We start from the raw sequence: 25,412 nt of genomic DNA, 5'->3' as shown, positions 1-25,412 counted from the left end.
TCTCTTAATTATTTTTTGTGGACTAGTGGCCTGTGGACTTGTCAGCTGTAATTGTGAGGACACAATGGCAGGAATGCGTATTCTCTGAATATTGATGAAAAGACGTTTGAAGCTTATGAAAAATATATTAGAAAATATGTTGGAAGATGTTTTGACTGGCTAGTTGGTCACTGATAACCATGCAAAGTCAAAGAACATAATTTTGCTGCTATGGTGTTTATTGTAGGAGGGAGGGTACCCTTTTCATTTATTAAAGGAACACTATTGACACTAATGTTGATATAGACACATCCAGATCTTAACACTGTTGCAACAAAATGTAGCTCTTCAGTATTTTAAGTCTTGAAATGTGGATAACTTAGTGTTAAGGAGCAGATGCTTAGGACCCAAATAATGCTGTTCTTCAATGATTATGAATCCGTATTCAGTGGGAGAAATCTGCCCTGGCCTTTGAGGGTGTTGGAATTATGAATCTTTCTGATTGCTCATGTCCTACCTTATTCTCAAGTGCCAGAGTACAATAAGACTGACAGGGCAGAATCAGCATGGTATAAACAGATCTGGCTGTTGAGAGGGTTTTACCTGTGGTTTGGTTCCAGCCACAACAGGAAAACAGAAGGGGAAGTGAACCATCTTTCACCTTGCTGTGAGCAGAGCAGTGGGCATTTAAGGTGGCTATGCAGGGGCTACTGAAGATTTCTCAAACATTGATGCAGAAACATATCTCTGACATGGAAATGTTACTTCATGTCAAATAGCAAAATAAACCTGCTTTTGTAAGTAGTTCTAAATAAAGGCAGGCATCCACACATGTTTAAAACTTGCCTGCTTTCCCCAGTATGAGTTTTAAATCTTATTTATTTTACAAACCCAAGTTGTGACTAGTTGAACCTATTAAAGATAACTGAGAAGGAAGAAGAAAACCCCTGAATGTTTCAAGCAGCAATAGTTGCAAAACCTAGATCATCAGCTTATTACTGGATTACTTTTAGAGAAATACCCAAGATCAGGAGCCTAAAGGCATTTGGCATCTCATCTTGCACCTGAAGGTGGTATCTGGGCATCCTGCTAGCACAGCATGTCTCATATGCTATTTCTTTCTTGTGTTGTCATTGAAGAGTTTAGAGAGCTGGTGTGTGGATTTAAGTTGTAGGAAGTGCTGACATTCCCATGCAGCTGCTGTCACTGCAGAGTCCTAGTCTGATTGTATGCCAGCATTTTCACATGACAGTTCTTCTCTGCCATAATACTCAAATATTAAGCTGCTTGTCAGGTGGGAACTGTAGGCTGGAAGTTTGGAGGTCAAATATCCATTAAAATACCAGAAATTTACACTTTTACTAAGGTAATGTTGCTGTAACCCAAAAGTATATGTTAGTCACAATATGAAATTGGAAAATATTGTTATGCCTTTTGGAGAGGAAAAAAAAAAATTTGAAATGGGTAACTTGTTTCCAAAAACCAAGAAGCTGAACTTTGAACGGCTTGTTTGGGTTAAAGCAGTGCCCAGAGGTTCCACCTGAAATGAGATCAGGACTATGGAGATAGGTGCTGCAATATAGCTATAGTATGGAGATATAGCAGACGATGTATAGGAGAAAGGAAGCTTTATTCCCCTACTCTTGGTTTTTACTGGTGGCAGACCTCCAGTATAAAGGCCCAGTGATCTGCCCTGGAAGAGTAGCAAAGTTGGAAATTGAACTCAGGTGTTGATTCCCAATTGAATACTTAAACCACAAAACCAGCCTCCATCTCAGATCTTCCTTCTGAAGCGAGCATGATGGACTCGAGGTGGAAGAGTTCAGCTGATTTAGGAGCCAGGCTGAATGAAAATGTCAGTCCTCTTGATATTGCTCATTATTTGGAAAAGAAGGCAAAAAATAAATACAGTGTTTTGGTTTTTTTTGCTTAAGGTTAGGAATTTCTTCAGCTTTATCTTGTGTAGCCCTTTTTGTTGCCGTTTGAGGACGGACTGAATACTTTTGGTAAGAGTAAGATGATGTCGTGGTTCAGCACTCCTGGAAAGAGAGTATTCCTATTCTCATCTGTACACTTTCATTACTTCCCTTGTGCCATCTCTGGCACTTGCCTGACCCCTTTGTTGAGCCAGTTCAGGTTACTGGAGGGTTTCTGTTGACACTGCAAAGCATCCAGGGAGTCTGGAGTCCGAGCAAGTGAAAGAGTGAGACCTGTACCTGGGAAGAGGGACGTAAGAGCAGGACTGCCCCTTTTTGGCAGTAGTGAGCTGCTGTACAGCTGGGTTTGTAAAACTGAGCTGTATCCCACAACTCTAGCTTTTTGGACCTTTCCTGTTTTCTCCCACCGGCCCCACTTGCTCCCTGTTTTGATTTCTTGCTGCTCTCAGCTGTTTTTCCAGTCTAGGCTATTCATGGTTTGGTTTACCTAAAACCCTCCTAAAAGCTCTTTTCTGCCATGTTACCTGTGGAGAGGATGAAAGGAGGGATATATCTTTACTAAACTGAGATGTGTGCTATCTGATGAATGACAACAGACTTCATGCTGCTTCTTTCTGTTTCTCTCTAGCAGTCTTACATATATACAAATGACTTGGCAGTGGTGCATGTGCACAGGGTTCATTTGGCCCTAGTTGCTTGAGAACCTAGAAGAAAGAACTGAACAAAAATCTTCCAAGTGCCATGCTGGCGTCTTCACTAGAACCTCCTTCCCTTCCTCAGGGTTTGACAGCGCACTCATTTTGCTGTTGTTCCCTTGCGAAGGATTTATCAATGGCAAATTTCTCTGCTGCTCTGGTAAATTTACTGTAGCCACGTGACAGAGCTCTTTGAGGCTTTGAGTGCTGTACGTTGGCAGTCTTCAATAGCTTTAAGGCCACGGGCATGAGCCCAGCATCCACTCTGGATAGGGATCTCCCAGTGACTTCCCAGTAATAACGGCTTTCAGTTGGAATTCACTTGACCCACAATTGAACCAGTGACCTAGAGGTGAAAGGCTCAGGCATTGCATCAAGTTACTAATCATCAAAACCATCTACATCTTTCAAGCTGTTGATTATAGAAACTGTTCAATTTCTTGAGGTATCTTCTGTGCCATGTGTAGATAATTGGGAATGTTGTGCTAAACTATGGAGCTTGCTGGCCAACCCTACTTGCTCATATTTATGTGAGCTATAGTCTGTCACTATCAAGAGACATCAAAAGAATGCCATTTAACTTATTAATCTGGATGCATCTGCAGATTCCTCATAATAAAGGTAATTGTACATTGGTGCCTTTGAAGTTATCAAGTAATGTGAAGATTTTTTGTGTACCTGAGAATTTGAACAGTCTTAGTAGTCTTTGTGCATTATATAATCTTATGAAATGGAATGATTAAAGTTTTAACCTTGTCTTAATATGTATGTGTTTATTCTAATTTAATTTTACAGGAATCACTGTGTTCTTAGCTGTAAAATATTGACCTTTTCAAGTAGTAGTTACGAATAATATGATTATTCATGTGAATCATCAGTATCGCAAAATAGGATGCAAGACTCAAATTTTCATCTCCTACAGATGTATAAATCTAAAGGAACTCTACTGGCTTCTGTTGAAGTTTGCAGTGATTTAGCAGATTGTGTCTTGCTTTACAGGGCATATTTAAATAAATTCTCTTGTTGTGATGTTTATATCTGATGCTAGAAGCGATAGAGAATGTAAGAGTAGTATTTCTTTGTCAGTCATGCATACTGACCTAATACTTTTGCTTTCTGTCTTTCTAATATTTGTGCAGTATTTAACTTGACCAACAATGTGGATTTGGAGAACACCAAAAGGAAAATGGAGCTGTACCAGAAGGATAACAAAGAAGTCATTCAGAAAAATAAGATAAAACTGGTTAGTTAACTTCTTCTCTCCCCTACAATTTTTATTCATTAGTTAGAATTAAAGGATTTTTGAAGTGGAGTACTTTCTATAATGTCTTAAAAACAAGTCAAAGCTGAAGGCACTATGCAGATTTCACTTTGTATTCAAAAACTGTAATATGCTAATGTTCTGCGATACTGTTATTTAGTGCTGTGTAAAGTGATTAAATTGATAGCTGAAATGTAGTTGTGCTTTATTTTGGGAAGGGCTTGAAAAGAGGGACAGGCAGTAAAATCTACATCTAATACATCACCACTGCATGCGTGCTGGCAGTGTCATTGGACAATTTCCAGGAGAGACCAAGTTCACTCCTATACCAGGACAATCATTCCTTTCTCATCTGAAGGAAAAAAAGAATCCAGATGCAGACATTATGAAACTCCCAGGAGAGAGCTGTAAAATTGAAGGAAAGCACAGGTCTGGTTTATGCAAAATTTAAAATGAAAGATGTTGAAACAAACATTAAAACTTTTGTTCAAGAGCTGATAACAATAACACCAGGAATACTGTATACATGGTCTGTATGCAAAACACATGGTTCTTTGAAGATTAATTCATTAAAATATGGCTAAGAGATAATTTTGTTCTTTGAAAATAAACTTGCAAGCATTTCTTGCTGTAAGAAAAGTTTAATCTGTTAAATATTTTTTTTGGTATAAAAATACACGTTGTTATCGGTTCTTGAAGGAAAATGTCTGCCCAGAGTGTGACATAACAAGGTTTTGTATTCCAGTTGCACTAAGGACTTGCTTTCAAATCAGTAGGGGTGAAATCCTCACTCCCCTGAAGTCTGTGGCAAAACTTCCAGTGATTTCTTTAGCTCTAGGATTTCACAGGAGGAGATTGGAATCTGAAAAATGTTTGTTTGAACCTCTTCCTTTTAAAGGCAAGGAAATTTCCCTAGGGGTCCATCTCTGATCTGTTATCCTGTCTCTGACACTGTGCAATATCCTATGCTTCAGAGCTTGAAGAGACCTGCCAAATCTTTGGATACATGTCTTATTTTACAATGTAGGTGCAACCTCTAGGGTCACCATGAGAATAGTGCGCTTTGCCTGCAGCCCACCTTCTGTTTATATATGTGACTCACAGACAGCCTGTGCGCTAGCTGTGCGATCATATCGAGCAGCACAGTAATACTCTGTACCCACCCAAGCCCCCTGGGCCTTCTGTTTTCTGTACTGTATGGTCTTGATGTGCTAGAGGCTGTCCAGTGGAAGCTGGGCAAGCCTGCGTGAATCCAGACTTACTGGAGATCTGGAGACATTTCTTTTTCTTTTACAACATTTGAAACATTCGACATTTCTTTTTCAACAATTGAAACATAATAATAGACTTGACGCAGTTGCTATTACAAAAACTGCATGATCTTGCCCATAAATTTGCCCCTTTCCCAAAAGCTGAAAGGTTTCTCTCTCTACATCTTTTTGGCAGGTTTTGGAATGTCTTTACTCTATAAATGGTAAAAGGTGTCCTAATTTCTCGCCCAAGCTTCTTATGGCCAGTCATTGTCCCTTCATTCTTGGACTGACATAAATTTTTCTGTCCACTCTAATAGTTTACTTCTGAGGAATATAGATGTTCTCCGTCCCTCTTGGTGTTTTTGTTACCCTTTGCCTGTTCCAGTTTGAATTTGTGTTTGGCAAGCAGAAGGGACCAGAATTGAATGTAATATTGTAGCTGAGATCTTAACAGCCTCTTATAAAAGAACACTGTTTTCCCATCTCTACTGGAAATACATTGACGTGATCCTAAGACTGTTCTCTTGTGATGCTGTTGTATGGGAGGTTCAAAATCAGTAGTGGTCAAGTAGCGCATCATATTTTCTCCTCTTTGGTTTCTAACTGATGAGTTAATGTCTCAAATCTGTGGCCTTGTAAGTTATTTTGATCTCACTTCTGTTACTTCTGTCCTCATGAGTATGTCATTCTTTCTTACAAATCAAAATACTAAGTTACTGAACCAGTCACCTCAGGATTTGAATAACTGCTTGTTCTGTCAATACAAGCCATGTTTTTCATCTTTGTAGCAGTTCCTAATGAGCTTGCTGCTCATGTACTAACCCATCTGTTAGATCTGTAGATCTGATGCAGGACCATGCAGAGAAAAAGTTTTAAGTAGACAGGTTTGGATAAAAAGGTGAAGAACTCTTGGAGAAGGGGTTCTTGTCATTATAAATTGATTTATATATATATATATATATTTATATATACTTTTAATATATTTATAAAGCCTTGCACTGTGAGTGGACTATGGTTTTCCCAAACGTGTCGCCTTAAATATCTGCTGTTCTCCAGTCATAGGGTTACTTATTGCTTCTTACTTTGTCACTAGATGTTTAATTTCACTTGCTGCTTTGTTCAGTCTTGAAATAGTTTTGTCTGAACTCTGCGATGTGAATGTGTTTAAGTTTTCTTGATTGTCCGTTCTTGAATGTGGCAAAACATTATTACACTTTCTATTTACTTCTTCCACTTGTCTTGAGTTTGCTTCAGGCTCTACCATGATCATCTTTTTCTTTAGATGTTGGGACTGCGTCTAGATTATCTTTAAACTTGACACAACCCTTGCTGCCTATTGAACTCGTCTCTCCTGTTTTACTGTTTTGTTTGGTCTTCCTTTCAGAAAGAATTTGATCTGACTCATGATAATTCTTCCTTTTCCTGTAGTCTGATCTGGTTTAGGTTTGTATATCAGTTTACTTATTTCTGACTATAATTTTTGAGGGCTGGCCCTTCAGACTAGGTCTGTCAGCACTTCCCTACAAGTTTTCTTCTGTTTCAGTGCAAATTCCAGGCAGTCTTTAGATATAAACATGGAAGAGGCTTGGAATGTCTTAAAGACCCTGAGCTCTTCAGTTCTGTTGACTGAACTAACTAGAACCCTTAATTCTCAGAAATATAGTCAATTAGCAACTTGGGGATTTCTTGTTTGTTTCCTTTCATTAAATGCAAAGAGAATCGAGTTTCAGGCAGTCACTGGTTGGTGACCAGCTTTTTACCAGTGTTGCTGCTAGTTACAAAATGGAAGCAGCTTCTGTTGACTCAGTGGCAGGTGATGAGATCTGTCAGCTCTTGCATCCAGGAGTAACTGGGCCTCGCTGGGACCAATTGTCTTGTTCTGCCTGATAAAGGGATGTTTTTCAGCATATTCTGGCCTATATCGGATAGCTATACTTTATGATAAAACCAAATTTTTCTAAGCTCTTGGCTGTAACAGTGCTTTGCTGAAACTGCTTCCATCAATAAATCATCCATTTGGGTTTTATAAAATTTTAATGATCTCTGTGTTTTTACTGAATCTCCCTTTCCTTTAGTATTTTTGGTGGGGAAGATTTGGAAAATGTTTCCTGTATGTTTTGTCCTGTACCTTCTTACAACCAAACTTATATTCTTTTGATTCCCTCTTCCATATGTTAAATTGTTTAATCTTTTTATTTCCCCCATCTCTTAGCCGTCTTCCTTTTTTTCTTTCACTGTGATTTTCAAATACAGATTACTTAGTAGTTTACAGGTTAAACCAGACTTCTCAAGAAGTAAATCCTGAAACAAAAACTAGCCACTGTGTACTAGTAATAGCTTTCTTTTCGTCTTGTGTCACAGGACTGCAATCCAGGTTATAGGAAAAATTCCTCATTTTCTGGGAATATGACATTTTTACAGTTTGTGCTTAAATGTGTTTTAGCTTATGAGCTTCTCTATTAATAATCACAGACTTGTAATATCTTGTTTTTCTTCTACACCACTGATAAGCACACAGCACACTTCGCACAGAAGATGTAGCTGATGAGGGGGGTGATCAGGAACAGCACTGTGGGATTGTATTTTCGGTCACCCCGCTTATATCCCTTGAGAAGCAGGATGTGTGGGAGCAAAGAGGAGTTCATTTTAGAGTGAAGGTGTAAGAAAAACCCATTGCCATCCTCTAACGTTTAAAGAGCCAAGATCCAGATGGTTACTTCCTACTGCAGAGAGCAGTAAGGAAAAAAAAATAGAAATCTAACTTTGCACTGGACAATAAGAGGAGGTAGAATCATCATCCATAATCACCTTAAACTTCTACCTAAAATTCTACTGTAAAAGGTAGAATTTGGCTGCTTTCGTATTGCTTGGTCTGTCCTAGGTCCTTTGGTAGGCAGTAGAGCTGCGGGCAAGCTCTGTCCACCTAAGGAGGAAGATTGCTATGAGTTGATTTCTCATTTTCATTTCAGACACGGGAGCAGGAAGAGCTGGAGGAAGCTTTAGAGGTGGAGCGACAGGAAAATGAACAAAGGCGACTGCTCATACAGAAAGAAGAACAACTACAACAGATGATAAAAAGGAAGAATAAACAGGCACTCTTGGATGATCTGGTGAGTAACAAAACCAGAGGCTTTGAATGCTCAGTAGCAGAGCAAACAGCAAGTACTTTGACATTCATCTCTACCACAGTTAACTGTGTGGAATTAACACAACTGCCCCTTTCTGTTTCCCTGTCTTGCATGTTTTGCGTTACTGTTGTCTCCCCTGTTATTCATTTCAGTGTTACAAACGACTCTGGTTTTGGTAAGCTAAGGACTGGAGGAAGAGTGCTTCTGGAATTCATAGACTTAGTTGGAGTCATTGTCCAGAATGTCCAGTGCTGGTTAAAAATTAATTTTAGGAAAGCATTCTTGACTGTTTCAACACAAAATTAATCCTGGCTAAGATTCTAGCAAAGAAAAATGCAGAAGGTTTTTCGGGTGTTTGAAGAAGGCTATTTTCTGGTTCTACCCATTTTGATTATTTTGTTCATTTCTTTTCCTAGTGAGCTTCCATTGAAAGCTCTTTTCCTGTTGCTAATTGACACGTGGAGATGTATTTCAGAAATGGCTTTAGTGAGTCCAGCCACTCTACCAGTTTACTTACTAGCTGACATTTGACTGCCTATCTGAGGAAGAGCTAGTATAAAAGTTTAGATTTCTGTTTAATTCATCGACAATAATGAAAGCCACAGGCTTTGACTGTGATCAAGGATGGCTTGCATTAGCATAGCTGACATGGCGACTACTCTACCTTGAATGTATGATGGGTGAGGTTCTGTCATGTCTGAGGCCATGTAACTGCCTGCTTGTTTTGCCTTCAGCTGATGACAGCTGCATCTGCTTTGGTGCATGGCTGGTCATGCAATTTGCGAGGGGGGTAGAGAGGAGCTACTAGGTTGGTTCAGCCATAATGTGAACTCAGACCACTGTTGTCTTGTTAAGCAGTCCTGAATAGTGGTTGATAATCTGGTGTGTTGAAGCAAAATGGTAATCAGGAGCTGCTTCATGAGCTCAGCCACCTCTGTAATGGGGGGATGGTGGAGAACAGGGGGCAGTAACCTCATGCGTTATCGGAGCATTAGTCAACCCTTTTTGAGTCAGAACACCTAAATGATAGGTGGTCCCTTTGTATTCAAAAACTACTAAAACAAGAAGATTTCTTGAGTGTGTCTTGGTCTCCTGCTGCAAAATTTTGTTAATGAGTTGCTCCTTTTGAAGTGAACGAAGCTTGGATTAATTTGAGGCAAGTATAAACAACTGAAGAAAAAACTCAGACTACTTCTGGAAATTGTGTTAATCTTGTCTTTGGCTGAATTTACTACTGATTCTGCATCTGAAATGCAATGATGATGTGTGGGCACAGAGAAGCTCAATAAATGTGTTATTTAAACAACATTCATGTCTCAATTTTTTAATACGTGTGTGTACAGACACGCATGCACACACATTCACATGCTCTAACACCCATGAGAATGGTCTGTGTGTAACCCTGCAGGAAATCAGAAAAAAGGAGACATATGTATGCATGCATACATGTGTGCAGCTGTGTCAGTGTGGCTTAAAGCTACTTGGCAGATGTAAATCAGAATTTCTCTCATTTCAATTTGTCTCACGTTAATATAGGCTTGATTCCCGCTTTGTATTCTCAGTTCTTATTCAAGATACAGATGCTTTTCTACTTTTCCTGGTAGAGTTCCTCGTCAAACCACGGCAGAAGGCACTGACATGAAGAGAGAGCATCAGTATGCAATTTAGGAGTTTCATGGCCTCCCGAAGAGCTACCTTTTTCTAAGCCAGGAGTACTGGCAACCCGTCATTGGTTTTGCTGAAAGAAGCTGGTGTTCATTTTTTGTGGACAAAAGCAGAGATGAGCAGAAAGGTTCTTTGAAAATCTCTCAAGTCTGTAACTTTGCATCCAGCAGTTTTTTTTCACTTTAAAGGTCAAAGTGCTTACAATCCACACAATTGGGAATAGTTTGAGTAGTGGATCAATTAATAAAAACTCCATTATGAACTTGAATTTAATGGCTCAGAATAGGGATTTTGAACTGATTTCTGACTTACTTCAATCCTGTTCTAAAATATACTCTAAAGTTACTAGAGACCAGTGGTGGGGTGCATGTGGGGGTTAGTTTTTTTGGTTTTTTTTTTTTACACAGCAGTGGGTTTTACTGGAAACCTACTTCACCAGATGGCTTGCGGAAAAAATGGTTATAAATAATCCTTAAAACATGACCAAAATAGGTAGTTTTTACTGTGATTGCATACGTATTGCTATTGAAACATATCTTAATATTCTAAAAACAACAGAAAGGTGATTTTTAAAGACTGAGGAAGGAAACTGGGTGATTTTAAGTTGTGTCTCTGTTTATGAAGGGGCACTGTCAACTTAAATTTGACCCAAAACTTGTTTTGTAATACTAAAGGTTTATAAAACCAGCACTGAAGTATTTGTATAATGACTTACAAAATCTCTGGAAAACCAGCAGTTGTTAAACAAATAAACATTTCCTATGGTCTCTGAAATCCCTCTAATGCTGTGCTGCAAATCTGAAAATGAAGCTGGTCATAAGTCAAACTTAATTGAGAAATGCAGCAAAAGCCAAGCATAAGCAGTAGCAGTGTAAAGAGTTACATTAAAAAAAAAAAAAATTCCCCCAAAATCTTACATCTGTGGTTGCTGGTACTGTGCTAAAACAACAAGGACTAAGTTCCGGCTACAGTGATACCAGTGGCAAAACTACTGGCTTGCAGGATTGTGAGTGTAGAGAAAGGTGGGAAGCTGACATTTCACCCATTGGCTTTGAATTGTCTCTTTTGGACGCATCACCTGGTGTTGGGAACCTACAGCCCACGTGACCTGGGTCTTGGTCATTTTTGTCAAGATTCCTCCCCCATACTGGGCAGCAAGAGAATATCCAAGACAACTGTTTTTGTGAGGTGCAGGTAGAGATGTGGGGTCATTCCTCTTCCAAGAAGAGGGTTTTTGCCTTTGGTGCTTAAATCCTAATGTCTGAGGAGATTCACAGTTTCTTGTATGTATTATTTATGGTATTATCATATTGAGTAAAGGTCTCAGTTTTTTAAAAACGTGTATGAGAATACCATCCCATCTTCAAAGAGCTTATAATTTAGATAATCCAGAAGGAGGGAAAAAGGCACAGAAACATTTGGTATTTAAAATGTCGCGCAGCAGGCTCTGGTTCCTGGGCAGCCTGACGAGTGCCGTGGCTCGTGCAGAAAGGACTGGACCTGGGGCAGAGGCTCCAAGAACCTGTCCTCGGCTGGGAGCAGGGAGGGGAAGGAAGGGCAGGTTCGCTTGCTGGAGAGGTGAGCAAGGCATCGCGGGCAGCTTGGGCTCTGCAGGCTATTGGTGCTTTGCCTAGGCTGTTGCCTGTTTTGCCTCCCAGTACTAAATTATGCAGATTTTATATTACCTTCATTGAGTGACCTCTTTCACAATAAAACCTCTCACTTTAAAAGCACGATGCCTTGTTGTAATTTAGACTTGTAGTCTCAAATGCATTTTATGTATCATTGGAAGAGGGGTGTGTGTGTGTTTTATTTTGTGTTGGGTTTATTTTTAACCTTCTAGACTTGGATAATTGGGGCTGAGTAAAATATTAAAGCGCTTCCTTTATTTACTCTATAAACTCTCTCACTTGCATACAGGAGATTGTAGATTTGCTCTTGGATGTCTTCTGTGTTGTGGGACTGGCACTCTCCTCTTTAAGAGCCCATACTTCCCAGGCATGAGCAAAATGGCATTGCAGCATGTGGCAGAGAGGCAGGTTTTCCCTGGGCTGTGGCATAGCTTGGAGTCAAGCAGAGGGCAAAGTGCCTTAAAGATGACATGTGTCCACACTTTTATTAGAACCTCAGGGTTTTTGAGACCAATCTTTTAGAAATTTTTGCATATAACTAGCTTTGTTCATACTGTTAGACAGTTTGTTTTCCCATACAGAAAACTGCTAGTATGGATACGTGCTCACGGGATTGGACCTTTCATGTGTGTTAATAGTTAACAGAAGGGCTATGTGCTTATTCGAAAGGACAAACAATCACGGACGTGGCGGCTTTCTGGCACGGTGGGGGTTTCCCACAGTTGTGTAATCTCGTTACCGGTCATTGTGTGAACTCTTGAGAAGTTAGTGCAAAAATTGGCTTCCTTTAGTTATTGTACTAGAAATGCAATGAACGTTTAAGGAATATGAGAGGACAAAATGAACCAGAGAATGCTTCCCACTCTTCCCTTCTCCCCCAGCATATTAAATCTGGTGATTAAAAGAATCCAACATCCTTAAACTTTGCTGACAGCTAGCAGCATATGCTGCTGCATGGTGGTTACGGATATGTACAACACTTTGAAGATGCAGACTGTAAGCTAGTGCTTTCATGGTCCAGATTTTCTCCCAGTTGTACAGAGATTAGGCATCTCTTATTATTACAATTTAGGCTTTTAACCTCTTCACTCCTCCCATTTAATCACAGAAATGTGAGTAGGATCCTATGCCTTAGTTGTATTTGTGACTGGACCAGCTCTGTCAGCTGAGATTTTTCTGCATTTAGCACTTGCAATCTAGTCATAAGACAAAGGGAGTGTCACAAAAAAATAGAGAGGAAAGAGGACTGGAGAGTGATATGAAAAGTCAGTGTACAACATGACTGTTCTTCATGATCACTTCAGAAGATTTCTGTAGGTTACCATGAACCGCAAGGCATCTCACGGCATTAAAAAATTCCAACTTCTTACCCTGAACTGAATAAGTAAAAAATCACAGTCCAGTTTGTTAAAGTTTTGTTTGGTTTTGTGAGTAACAAATATGGTTCATAGTTCAGTATTTGCTTGGTCCCATGAAACAGAAGTATACATGATGTTTGAGGGCCTTACGAGTAAAATACTGTGCTAGAGCAGTCTGGGAAGAATCCATCTGAACTTCCCTGCTCTCAACTTTATGGTCATTCTATGTAGGAAGTCTCAAGGCTTTTGGTGTGCGTGTGGATAGTTGCATTAGTTTACTAGAAAATTACTTGGCCAATAATTTTCTGACTCTCTCAAGAATGCAGTTACGTATATGTATGTTAATAATCATTCTGTTCTGAGAATTTAAGTAGTTCATTTGCTTAACTATTCATTTTACTACTTTTTATATTTTTTTTTTTTTTTAAATTGGCTGGCTTCCCTAAAAATAAGTTGGTGAAGGAGAAAATAAATATGCTGTTGGTTGCACTTACAATAGTGCCATTGTGCAAAGCAGAGCAAGGATCATTTCCAAACGGCCTCAGGTGAAATCTAATGGGAAACAATTTCAAACTGGTCTGAGTTCATTGGTAGAAAGAATGCGTCTTAGATAAACATCTGATCCAAGTTATACTACTTGGTATTATTCCTTCTCTGATTAAGTTCTAATTTTTGTTTTATGTTAATAAATACAGTTGCATTGGCCAGTTGGAATAAGGAGCCTGTTATATTGTCTTTAATGTGGATTCTATAAAAATGGTTGTTTGCAGGTTACTCTGATTTATGGGGTTGCTGCAGCTTTTTCTTATTACTGAAAATGATCGTTTTCTGTAAACTGTTTCTCATAGGATACTTAGCACTACACTGCTCTCCTAGTGATGGCCTTTCAGACACAGCTTGCACTTTTGAAGAATATGCAGTGTTAATTAATATTTGGTTTTGTTTAGCACTCAAATTTGTTCCTCATGTTTACAGGAGAGCTCCAGTCTTCCTGCTTCACTGCTTTTAGCTCAGCATAAGGACAGATCTACTCAGCTAGAAATGCAACTGGAAAAACCCAAACCTGTCAAACCAGTCACGTTTTCCACTGGCATCAAAATGGTAAGACTTGCTTGTTTCTTTTTTTTTTTTTAATGCCTTTCAAAAGACTGAGGATTTCCTCATATGAAATTTAGAGGTTGTTTAAGCCCGAGTTGCATATTGTATGAAATAGACTGTTCTCTTCCAATTAAATAAGTAATTGGGAATTAATCGAAGAATTTCATCATTCTGCTGGTTGGAATATATGAAATATTTTCATTACATAGTTGTCAAAAACCAAGCTATACCTCTTTCCCTGCAAAGTTGCAGTGTCCCTGAATTATTTTTGTCTCATTTGTGTACCAATTCTGGAAGTTGAAATTTTGGAAGTTCAAGAATAGGCTGCACTTTCTTCAGATTACATTAAGCACTGGAATAATCTGTGAGTATGAGACGGACAATTTAGAAAATTATGCCGAGTGGTTAAGGACGCTATTTTCATTGTTACTGGACTGCAGGAAGCAACAAGTATTGTTGTAAGTGTGTTACTGCTATGGTGACAGCTAAAGATGTGTCAGTGTTCCTGTCCTTTATCATGACGTGGTACAAGTACACATCAGCCTGTGTATGAAATGTGAAGTTTTGGGGGTGGTGGTTCAGGGGTGGGAGCATGAGTTACTGGTCTTCTTTGCACCTTACTGGTTTCGTGTTTTGTTTCATTTTAAATCTCTGCACTTTTTTAGACTTTGTATTTTAGAATTGATAATGGTAAACGATGTCTTGAAAATAACCAGCACTCTCTACCCTCCTCAACAAACCAAGAAGTTGGCAAAGCAAAAACCTTTGCATCAAACTAGTCTCCCATCAGCTAATGAATTTATTTTATCAGGGATATCTGTGCTGTGTTCATTATCCCCCAGAGGGTTTACAATGTAGAAGGATTTGCAGCTTATCTTTCCAAAAGTAGCGTCAGCTTTTGCAAAGTTGTGCAGATTGTTTTCTTGTTTTCCTGTAGTATAAACTATATCTTCTTCCTTTTTCTTTTAAAATCTGAGTCTGGGGGAGATTGATACTCATGAGACGTTTTCTATTTGTGTAGAAAAGCTAGTGGACAGAAAATGTTTGTTGTTCTGTTTAAAAACTATTCTAACTGAATGCCTGTACTTTTTCTTGCTGTTAAAATATATTGTCAGAATTTCTTAAAGCTGTTGGCCTTTCTTCTGGGAAAAGCAAGAAGACAAGCTTATGCTACATGATGAGGACAATGGAAGTACTTCCTAATGCATTTGTAAATGAATATTAAATGCAGTATGCGGTAGTGGACATTTCAGATCTGCAATGCTAAGTAAACTTCACCAGGAATGGTGAAAGACTTGGATGAGGAGATTTCTAGCATCACGACATTTACATTTTAACATTTGGAATAATAGGGGATACTCCATGTAACTGATTGTTACTTTAGCAGTGTTCAGAAAGTGTGAGTAGATAACTAATATATTTTGTTCAGTCCCAGACACACAAACAAAAACCTCACCCTGCCTGACCTTAGTCCTAGATTAAAAAAAGAACAACTAAAAAAGAAAATTAGGAATAAGTACAGTTAACAATAAAGTTAAGATAGGACTATTTGAAGTTGCTGACTACTGTTTATGGAAAATAGATTACATCAAGCAAAATAGATTTTACACCAATTAAAGTACGGTTTTTGTTGAGAAAGAGGAATGTTTCCATATTTTCTTTATAGGGTGCGCGATTTGGTTATTACATGACATTGCTTTTTAGAACTATATAGAAATTATATTATACAATAATAACAGTATTGAGGTTCTGCACAATAAATGAATTAACTGGCTAACTTGCATTTCTCAAGTAGTTGTTGGTTACCACAGCATAGGAATATTTCCGTGGGTGTTCTACTAGGACACAGTTCAGTGTTTGGAAGCAGATGTTGAATTTCTATGGGTGACGTGCAAGCTGGCAGTTTACAGGGCCACTTTGACAAGCTAGCCTCATTTGAATGAAATGTGTTTTAATATGGCTAAGTTCAAAATGATAAATAGAAGAGTAAGTAAGAGACTCCGAAGAGGATTTGGAAGTTTAGCTAAGCAAGTAAACCAATTTGACCCTTAGCCACAGCATGTGTGTGTGGGAGGGCCTTGGGTATGTGCATAGTACAGCAATACATAGGAAAGGACTTTTCCGTCTGAATGCAGTATTGGGAAGACTCATGGGCTGAAGAGTTCTGCTGACGGCGTTTTGAATGCAAAAATCAGAAAGAACGCAAAGAGGAGCTGCAAAGGTCTATTCAAAGGCAGAAAGATGTGCTTCAAGCTGTGTTCTGCCTCTAGTGTAAGGGAAGGTTAATACATGACTCAATTTACAATAAGTACCTCCTTAACACAGAACATGCCAAATCTGAACAGTGCAACAGTAAATGTAGCAAGAACCAGTAACCTTAGTTAAGCAAATAGGATCTAAATAGAAACTGAAGGAACAAGTAAGACCAAAAGTTCACGATGTTCCACTGGTTAATTGACCTCACTGTTAAAATTGACTCTGGAATGCAATGAAATCTCTAGTTCTTGATGTTTCCAGATTAGGACTGGGATGTATCTTGGAAAGTTACTGTAGTCAAATGCAAGTTGTTTGGCTCAGAACGGAGTTAGTTTTGTAAAAAGCAGTACTGCTCATTGTACATGATTTGGCGTGGTTGACAGTGTAAGGTGAATTCCCACCTGGGCACTCACCTTATGACATGCTTGTTTTCCGGGTTGAATGTTTTTCTAAAAACCTGAGATGCTCAGTCCATTTGTTTTGCATAGGTGTACACTTGAAATAGGTAGAGCTTTTGTTGGCCTGCCCTCAAGGGCAGCACTCTTGATAGTTGCTTTAGCTTTGTTCCTCTCTAAGCCATGGGGTTCACACCACTTGCATTGGTGGGGGTAGCTCTAGGGGAGTACTGAGAATTTCTTAAAAAATACAATTCTAATTAATGCTCTGTGTGGCTCGACAGTTCTGCAAATTAAGTATAGTTTCTGTGAAAAGTCTGTTTTATGCTCACTGTTAGGGTTTCGGCAGCACACATTTAATGAATCACTATGTAAGTTCTTCCCCTGTGCTTTTTTTTTTTTTCCTAATAGTTTGGCCATTGACCTTTTCTGGTGGGTGTTTTCCTTAATTTTGTTTCAAAAGAAAGGAATCCACATAGAGCTAGCTGAGATGCTGGCTAATGTGGAGCTTGTGTTTACATGAAGCCTATAAAATATGCCAGTTGTGGCAATCCATGGTTTTTTTCAGCTTGAACATGAGTGTTTTTCCTGGGATGGTCTTGGTCAGAGATGTTCTTCAGCCTGACTGATAATTGAACATGTTTCTCGGTTTCTGAATTAAGAGGCATGCCCATTCTAGTCTCCTGGACAATGCTCAAGGAAGTTGGCTCATTTAAGGTGTCATATTAGTGCTGTGGAGTTCCTATGCTTTCAGGGGGAGGAGGGAGTGTCTTTCACTTGTAAGCTAAGCAAGAGCATCCCCTATAGAACAAGACAGACAATTAGTTCATGGGGACAGGGTCTCCTTCGCTTTTCCTTTCGTTAAATTGGTTTTTTTTTTCTCCTTTCAAGTGAAGGCTGTTTTTTTTTTTTCTTAGCAGTCTGCTCATTAACTTTTAAATTTTATTTCAGTAAATTGTATCTTCTGTGCACAACACATACTTTCCTAATCAATCTATTTGCTTTCCCTCTGTAGGTGGGGGGAGAAAATACTTCAGAGTTTTCTGCTTTTCATGCTCATCATATTAAGAAATATGCTTTCAGCATATCTGAATATTTAAAAGTAGTATTAAATCTAATCTCAAATTAGTGTAAAGCTACAAAAGAAACTGTAGCAATCTTAATTGTTGCAGTAGTCCTAAAAGTACTATTTCCTGTCAATGCTTGTACTTTAGATTTTAGTAGCTGTCAAAACCAGCAAAGGTTGTTGGAGGTGAATGACATTCCTAGTATTTCTAGGGCTTATCAGGGTGTGCAAAACAAATCTAAGGTCTGGCAATAGAACCGTTCTTCTGTTTCTTGGTGAATATAGTGACCATTTCTGGCTGGGAGGTGGCTTTAATGTGAAGCTAATTTTCATGTGTAAAAGAGGTGCTCATATGCATTGCACATGAATGGCAGTTTGCAAATGCAGCAGGAATTAATTTCATTACAGTAATTTAGGGGTTTTTTTAACGTCTCTGATGTTTACAGGACTGTAGAAGCCTTTTGGTGCTTGTAGATCTGTGCTTTACATTACCATTGCAATTAAAAACGCATAGAAGTGTGGATGTATTTATCTCCTCTTTAATTCACTGAACTGGGAACATGCAAATCTTTGACTCTGTGGCCCAGCTATTTACATGTTTGTAAAAAATATGAATGCCTTAGACTGGCTTAGCTGCATGCTCTCTTCAGCATATTTCAGGCTGGGTACCCTGTCCCTTCTCTGTTCCTTCCAGTTTTATGTTTCTTTGCTCCCTTTCCCCAGCCTCCCAGGAAATTCAGCCTCTATGGTGATGGTATTCTTGAAGTAATTTCATGTGGTTAAAAACTCAATTACCTCTAATTGGATTGCCCAAATACGCAGGAAAAGGGCATAAGTGTCCTCTGGCCTGCCACCACGTGGGAGAGTTTACCTCTTTACATTTCATACCGAAATATCTGAGAACTAATATAATGCATCATTGACTGTTCAATTTCTATCATGGTTTTTGTTTGATTACTTAATAGCAGTGGGAATATTTATTAATAGAAGTATTAGTGTAGAGTGTTGTACATGCTTCGTCATTACCAAGATGGTTGCTACCCCTCTGAATTTGCAGTTTAAATAGATGTGTCAGGGAGGGAGGGGAACCAGATGCCCGGAGGGGATGTACTCGCCCAGGATTAGACAGCAAAGCAGTGGCGGAAGGAGGAATAGGATCCAGCCCTACTAAATTCCTAACCTCGTGTCTCTTCCGCTGCGCCAGGCTCCATCTCCTGTCAGCAGCACCCCTGAATGGCAGCGAATTAAGAGTGAAATATCTGCTTCAGCTTCTGCTTCCCTGTCCAAATCACAGCAACGATGTTACATTTCACTTTCTATGTGTCTGAATATTACCAGGATTTTATTCCAGTTCCTGTACCTTCAGGCTGTTAGTAGCTGAATGCTGGGGAGAGCAATGTGCAGTCTGAAGCAGCTCTCTTTTGCAGGAGAGAGCGGTTGAATCAGTATTTCAGAGGAATGGATCTGCGTCAGACACAGGATGTCTAGGACACCTCAGGAATGCACGTTACCACTAAGCTGAGGATAACAAGTGTTAGGGAATAGATTTTGTGCAGTGTTACACTTGCAGTATTATTCTAATGGGAAATAACGTTCTTATTTTATGTTATGTGGAGCTATTTCTTTTAAAACATTGACCTCCTCAGCTCAGGTCAAATTAACTGTTCTTCGTTATTGCGTTTCCCTACAATATTGCTTCCTGTGTAAACAACTGCTCAGCGGCTGCTCCTGTTTTTCAGTCTGTTTCTTTTATAGCTTGTGGAGCAATTATCCAAAATCCTGTTCCAAACGCAAAAAAGTCTGTCAAAATACCTTTTTAATCAATTGTGCTCCTTCAAAGTTGCCTAGACATATGCCAGGTACTCTGAGGTAAGCGAAGTGCACGTCGCACTAATGTTCAGACTACAACTACTCTGCAGCTCCCAAGGGTGCTTTGCCACCCTGTCTGTGTGACTGGGAACCGTTTCAGCCTTCCAGCCTTGCTTTGCCAATTCTTACTGCTCTGGTTTGGTTGGTTTGTTTGTTGGTTTTGGTGTGGTGTGTTTGGTGGTTTGTGTTGTGTGTTTTTTCTTTTTTTTAAAGTGCTTTTAGTATTTGCCTAAAGTTAATAAATAAATAAAGCCAGCCTATTGCCTGCCTTTGCTGTTAGCTCAGCTGGTCTATCTTCAGGCTGAAACACTTCAGATGGAATTGATTTCTTTGAGATTGGTGTTTTGTTTTTAATCTTCATTTGACTCATACTACACACATTTCTTTTTTGCAGCTGGGTGGAATATTTCCCTTTTCACAACACTTCATAGTTTAGAATCACAACAAAATGACAACACCTTATTTTCAAGAGGAAGTAGTGTGTTTAGGTGTATAGATCGGAATAGATGTATTTGTTTCAGAGAGCATGCACATAAAGGTAAAATTTTCAGGGGCACTGAGCATTATCTAGACCTCCAGCAGGAGTCTGCCTGAATCTATACTATGAGGCTGCTACATTGCCCTTGCAGCCTTGGTGTCTGCGTGCATGGTGGCTGTATCCCAGCTCAGTGCTCAGACACACAGGATTGGGCATCAGTCCCGTGAAGCAGAGTCCCTTTGCAGTGACAGTGAGAGGGGAGTCGCAGTGCTTCCTCGCGGGTCGCTGGATGAAGGTGCTCAGAGAACCAGCGTTCTGGCCAAGCAGCTTCCCTGGAGTGGAGATTCACAGGGGGTGCATGTTTGAAGAGCAGGTGCATGTAGCCCTGTAACACCAACTTTGCTAGTGGGGTTCTGCCGTTGCTAAGCACCTTCTCATGATTCCTAGTAAGAAATATATATTGCATGTTGCTTTAGCTTTGAATTTTTGTCATCAATAACTATCTTGTTTTTAACAATGAGCATTGCATTGATCTGCTGAGAAGCATACCTATTTCTGAAAAGAAAAAAGGGAAAAGAAATTGCGGCTGTTGGTTCTCCATCTCTGACAATACATGGATACGGAATTCAAATATATGAACTAAGGGACACCAAAAATGCTGAATGATAGAATTCAGGTTAGGGCTAACATGCTGCGTTTGAACAGTGATCTAGAGTCCTGTGATCCACATACTGCTCACTTGTATATACAATCCTATGAGATTTAATATGCCTGCAACTTCTGACTAGCATGATGGAGAATGATTAGCAGTAGTAAATATATTTGTCATACTAAATCTCTAGCCCTCTATTTAAATAAAGATGTTTTGTTAAGAGTCAAGCACATACATGCAGAACTGTGCTTAAAGTTTTTTAACTCTGGTTTTGAAGTGTATGCCAGATAAAATTTATTTAAGTGATCTATCATCGGAACGCTTCCTGTGCACTCCAGCCCACAGACTGAAGTCTAAAACATTTAATTGGGTTCTGGCCTTACTAAGTAATTACTATTATATCAAAGTGCATAAACATTAAGCGCATTATGTTGACTTAATGAATTTTTTTTTCCTAATGTAGGTAAGAAATGTTTTTGGGGAAAAAATGGCCAAGTAAATGATAGTATTTATTTCCTCTCCCCTCATTTACACAATGCTGGCCTTGGAAAAGGGGACTGGATTTTGAAAATGCAGTTCCATGTCTCCCTGTATCTCTTTCCAGGATTTCTGTTTGGAATGCCTTAGGAAAGATGCCATAGTTGAAATTAAGCTGTTTGGTGGACAGACATAATCAGAACTGCTTGACCTGATTCTGTTTTATGGTTGGACTCTCTTATATTACTCTGTTAGAATAAATATTTGTTCATTTGCTTTAAGGCTCCATGGCTAAAGCAGCATATGTTTATATACACATATTAGTATAAATACAAATTAGGCCCATAAGTTTGCACAGCTGTAATGACTGGAATTTAGTAAATGAAATAGTGCCAACACTGTTAATTGTACAGGAGCGAACAGCAAGACCAATGTACTTGTTAGTAAAGTGGCTGTAGTCAGCAGTGGAGCCCATCTACTCTTTAGCTGTCACTTTTTGGAATGGCACTGTTCTCGGGGTTTGGGGTTTTTTGGGGGGGTTCTTTTTTCTTTTTAAAATTTTTTTTTTTTGTTTGGGTTTTTATTCTCCTGTTTGATTTATGCGGTTGCCCAAGGGCTTGCTTGCCTGATTCTTTACCATCAAATTTCAGACTTAGAGCTGCATGTCATGCAGCATGTTGTTTTGGTCCCGTGAAAAGGTGCTGCACAGGACGAGACTTGTAGGGAGAAGGCTGCTGGAAGGGTTCAGCCAGGCTGTTATCTGTCGTCCTGTCTGTATGGGATCAGGCACTGGGACAGAGCAGCAGGAACTGGGTGTTAGGTCCTAATGTAGGATGCCCAAATTCCATCCTAAGCAACAGCCAGACCTGCCACTAGCTACGATAGCACAAAGACACGTTGTGAAGTGATCTAAGGAAAATGCTGTTTAAATCAGCCTGAGATCTTCCTGAGTCATATAGCTCTGAATACGCTATTGCTTGAGTAGGTGTTACTGTGAGCAATAAGGAGAGATCTGACTGAAAGAAAGAAGGTGGCTGAGAGGAGAGTCCAAAAAAACAGCTGGCAGGGAAATAAAGAATAATAAAAAATTTCTCAATCATTGTTTATTTTGGAAAGATCATGCTTTAAGCACATGGAAATACTTTACACATTTGAGAAGTGCTGACTTCCTACATGCCTTGTGAAGAAACAGCAAATCATTCATATAATGTAAACACATTTATAGATTGTTCCAATATAACTTTTTTCAGTGCTGCTGTTCTTTTTAACAAGATACAATTTAGTGCATATATGCTCTTTTGATGCTATACTTTGGCCAAGAGTTGCAAACATCATAAATGTTAGAGTTTGTGCTAAATGAGCAATGCAAAGTTATTGAACCACATTTTTAATGCGAAAAGTTGTTAAATAGTGCTGCTTGATACACTGTTTAAAAGTAAACATACCAGAAAGTAGTGCTGGGCTGAAGCAGAAATAAATAGCTTGTCTAAAAGTGGGAGTATAAGCAGTGTCATTATGTCTTGATAGAGATGATATAAAAAAATGAGAGCAGACAAAGTTCCTCTGTAAGGGTGGAATTTTAAGTTGAGGAAGAAAAATGAATAAAATGAGACGCTTTGGTGCCGAAATTGCAGTAGGTATTCGTGGAATTGTATAATCATAGTGCTGGGTGGGAGGTCTCGAGAGGTCATGGGGTCCTTCCCCCCTGTTGCGAGGCAGAGTCTGGGTACTTCATGAGAGGTACCTGTCTAACCCGTTCTTAAAGACCTCCGGAGATGGAGACTGTGCAGTCTCCTGGGCAGCCTCTGGTAGCACGTAACTGCCCTTGCTTTTCCATTTTAGGGGAAACTTAGTAATCGTGCGTTTCTTTGACCCAATGCAAGTCCATTTTCTGCCTAGGTAGGTGCCAAAAGCAGGTTGTTCTCTGCCTCTTTGTAGGAACTTTTTATGTACTTGAAGATGCCTATGTAAAGAGGACTTCACAGAACTAAATATTTTAGAATTTACATCTTAAAAAAATAGGGTCAGATGCCTTAATCGTTACCTAACAAAAAAGCATTGATTTCTTCTGCAAATGGTTGATAGACTGTCTCCACTCTACAGACTAGATGTGAAACGACATTCATCAGCTGAGAAGAGGACTCTTTAGAGAGGAAAAGTCTTTAAAAGACAGCAGTAAGAACATTTAAAGAACTGTAGTAAAAGCAATGAAGGATTTGAAGCCATTTAGGCAAGCTAAAGTAGTGAATTTGTATATGTCTGCATAGAAGAATGTGTGATCTTTCTGCCATGATCCTTTTCTCTTAGCACTTTTCTGCATTTGTGAGAACACTACATGTTTTCGTCTAATCCTTTCTTCTGTTGCTGCTGATCAAAGTGGTTCTGTGTCATTCCTTCATCTTCTCTGTAGCATACCTGGAGAAAGGCTGGTGACCTGGAATGACAGAGCTGGGCTAATAGCTTCACGGATTCCTCTGAGTCAGCAGTCAGTTGGGTTGTGTCTGTTTGTCTGATTTTGAGAGACTTGTCTGTTAGGCACATGTGCGCAGGCTTATCTCACAGACTAGTTTTATTCCTGGTTATTCCATTCTCTAATGAACTACAGTCTATTTGTCGATGTTGTAGCATGTATTGACCTTGCAACACAAAAGATCTCCCATATGCCTCTATTTTCTTCCTTGCCTGTTCTCAGGGCCTTCTTCAGACAAATTTTGGGTAAATGCAACCTACATCTGGCTTTTCTGAAATTCTTGCCAGACTTGAAAAGTCATGCAAGAGGAGCCAAGAGGGATGGCCGTAGTGGGAGGTAGTTGCTGGAAGAAACGTGGCAGGGAAGTTGGTATCAAGTGCTGGCGGCAGCAGCAGTGGTGTCGTGGTGGAGCACGGGGTTAGGGCTCGTGGGGATGGGGAAGCATGGGGCGGCGGGTGGGATGGATGGATGGAGGAGGAGGAGGGGACCTTGGATGTGAGGTGCTTTGGAGAGAACATGGGGGGACATGGGGCTGTCGCTCTGAGGGGAGAGATTTGGGGCAGAGTTTGGCAGAAAGGTGGCAGTGAGTGGAACAGGGGACTTTCTAGGAAGAAGGGCGGAGGGGCTCCTGCATGGGATTGGGAATTACAGGAGAGCTCTGGGACAGAAGGATTTGGGGAATTGGGGGTTCTGGTACTCATCTGTCTGGATCAGTTCTTGTGTAAGAAGTCTGGTCTCTGGGGACAGCAGGGGATGGTGTGTGGACACTTGGGTGGTTTCAAATGTGACCCCCCCACACCTTGTTAACAAGGGTTCTGGCTGTAGGCAGGGGTGTACATGCAGGACTTCTGCTTCCCACAGCATCTTCTGTTTTGCGTTAATCTCTATTACAAGGTACACCAGCCTTACTAATATATTAATTCCCTACAAGGAGAAAATCTTCAGCGTGTTGATTGAGGCCATGCTGTGTGTGTATGGGTACCACCTTTCTGCACCTTAACTTGTGCCTAAGTGAACACAGCAGATGAATGAATGTTTGCTACAGGGTCTCAGAGGAGTCAACTTCTGAGCTTTAAAATAACACATTTGTAAATTAAAAATACATTTAAAAATAAAGCTGTATTTGAAAGGAGCTGTTGGGGGCCCTAGTTTTCAATAGTCAGTACTCATCCAAGATGCATTCATATTGTGCTAGGGTACTTGCAGCAAAAGATATTTTGGATCAAAGAGATAATGTTCTGTACCAAGGAGACTTCAAAAGTAGTTTTCCTCAAGAATGTTTGTTCAGGTGCAGAGGGTGGGAGAAAGGAATATTGTTTTAGGCAATAGGCATTGGACATCAAAAGGTGAATTTCCCCATATATACCTAGTCTGGACTTAGTGTGTCAGTCAAGGTGTCACTGGAAAGGAATATTGACAGCATTGGCTACTAATGAAAGAGAAATTATTCTCATGAAGAAATGCGTGCCTTGGTCTCTGAAAGTTTGACTTTATTCCTCTTAATTTTATTTTTTTTTTAAGAAATAAAACCTGGATAACGGATAATATCAAAGTGGAGAATTGACTATTTTAGTTTATTGTTCTGCTTTGCCTGAACATAGTCGCTACACAGGTAACTCGTATTGTGGGGAAACGCAAGGCTCAGGTGTAGTTTGTGACATGCCTTATAGTTCAGCAGAAAGTGTGACAGAGCAGTAAAATCCTCCGTTTCTTGCAAAGCAGATAATAGCATGGTAATAGGTTT

General features: G+C 39.6%; 1 protein-coding gene across 1 annotated transcript in view; it reads left to right on the top strand.

Annotated features, from left to right (window-relative positions):
* Window positions 1–25,412, top strand: part of MNAT1 (MNAT1 component of CDK activating kinase) — a 126,593-nt gene that overhangs the window by 44,653 nt on the left and 56,528 nt on the right. The window contains exons 4-6 of the mRNA XM_049828301.1: window positions 3,751–3,854; window positions 8,095–8,235; window positions 13,883–14,008. Coding sequence (XP_049684258.1) covers window positions 3,751–3,854; window positions 8,095–8,235; window positions 13,883–14,008 — 371 coding nt within the window. The remainder of the gene's footprint in view (window positions 1–3,750; window positions 3,855–8,094; window positions 8,236–13,882; window positions 14,009–25,412) is intronic.

The sequence above is a fragment of the Accipiter gentilis genome, chromosome 25 (assembly GCF_929443795.1).
Source record: "Accipiter gentilis chromosome 25, bAccGen1.1, whole genome shotgun sequence".
NCBI classification, from domain to species: domain Eukaryota; kingdom Metazoa; phylum Chordata; class Aves; order Accipitriformes; family Accipitridae; genus Astur; species Astur gentilis.
The sequence above is the reverse complement of the archived record's forward strand: the minus strand, read 5'-3'. Positions and strand labels throughout refer to the sequence as shown.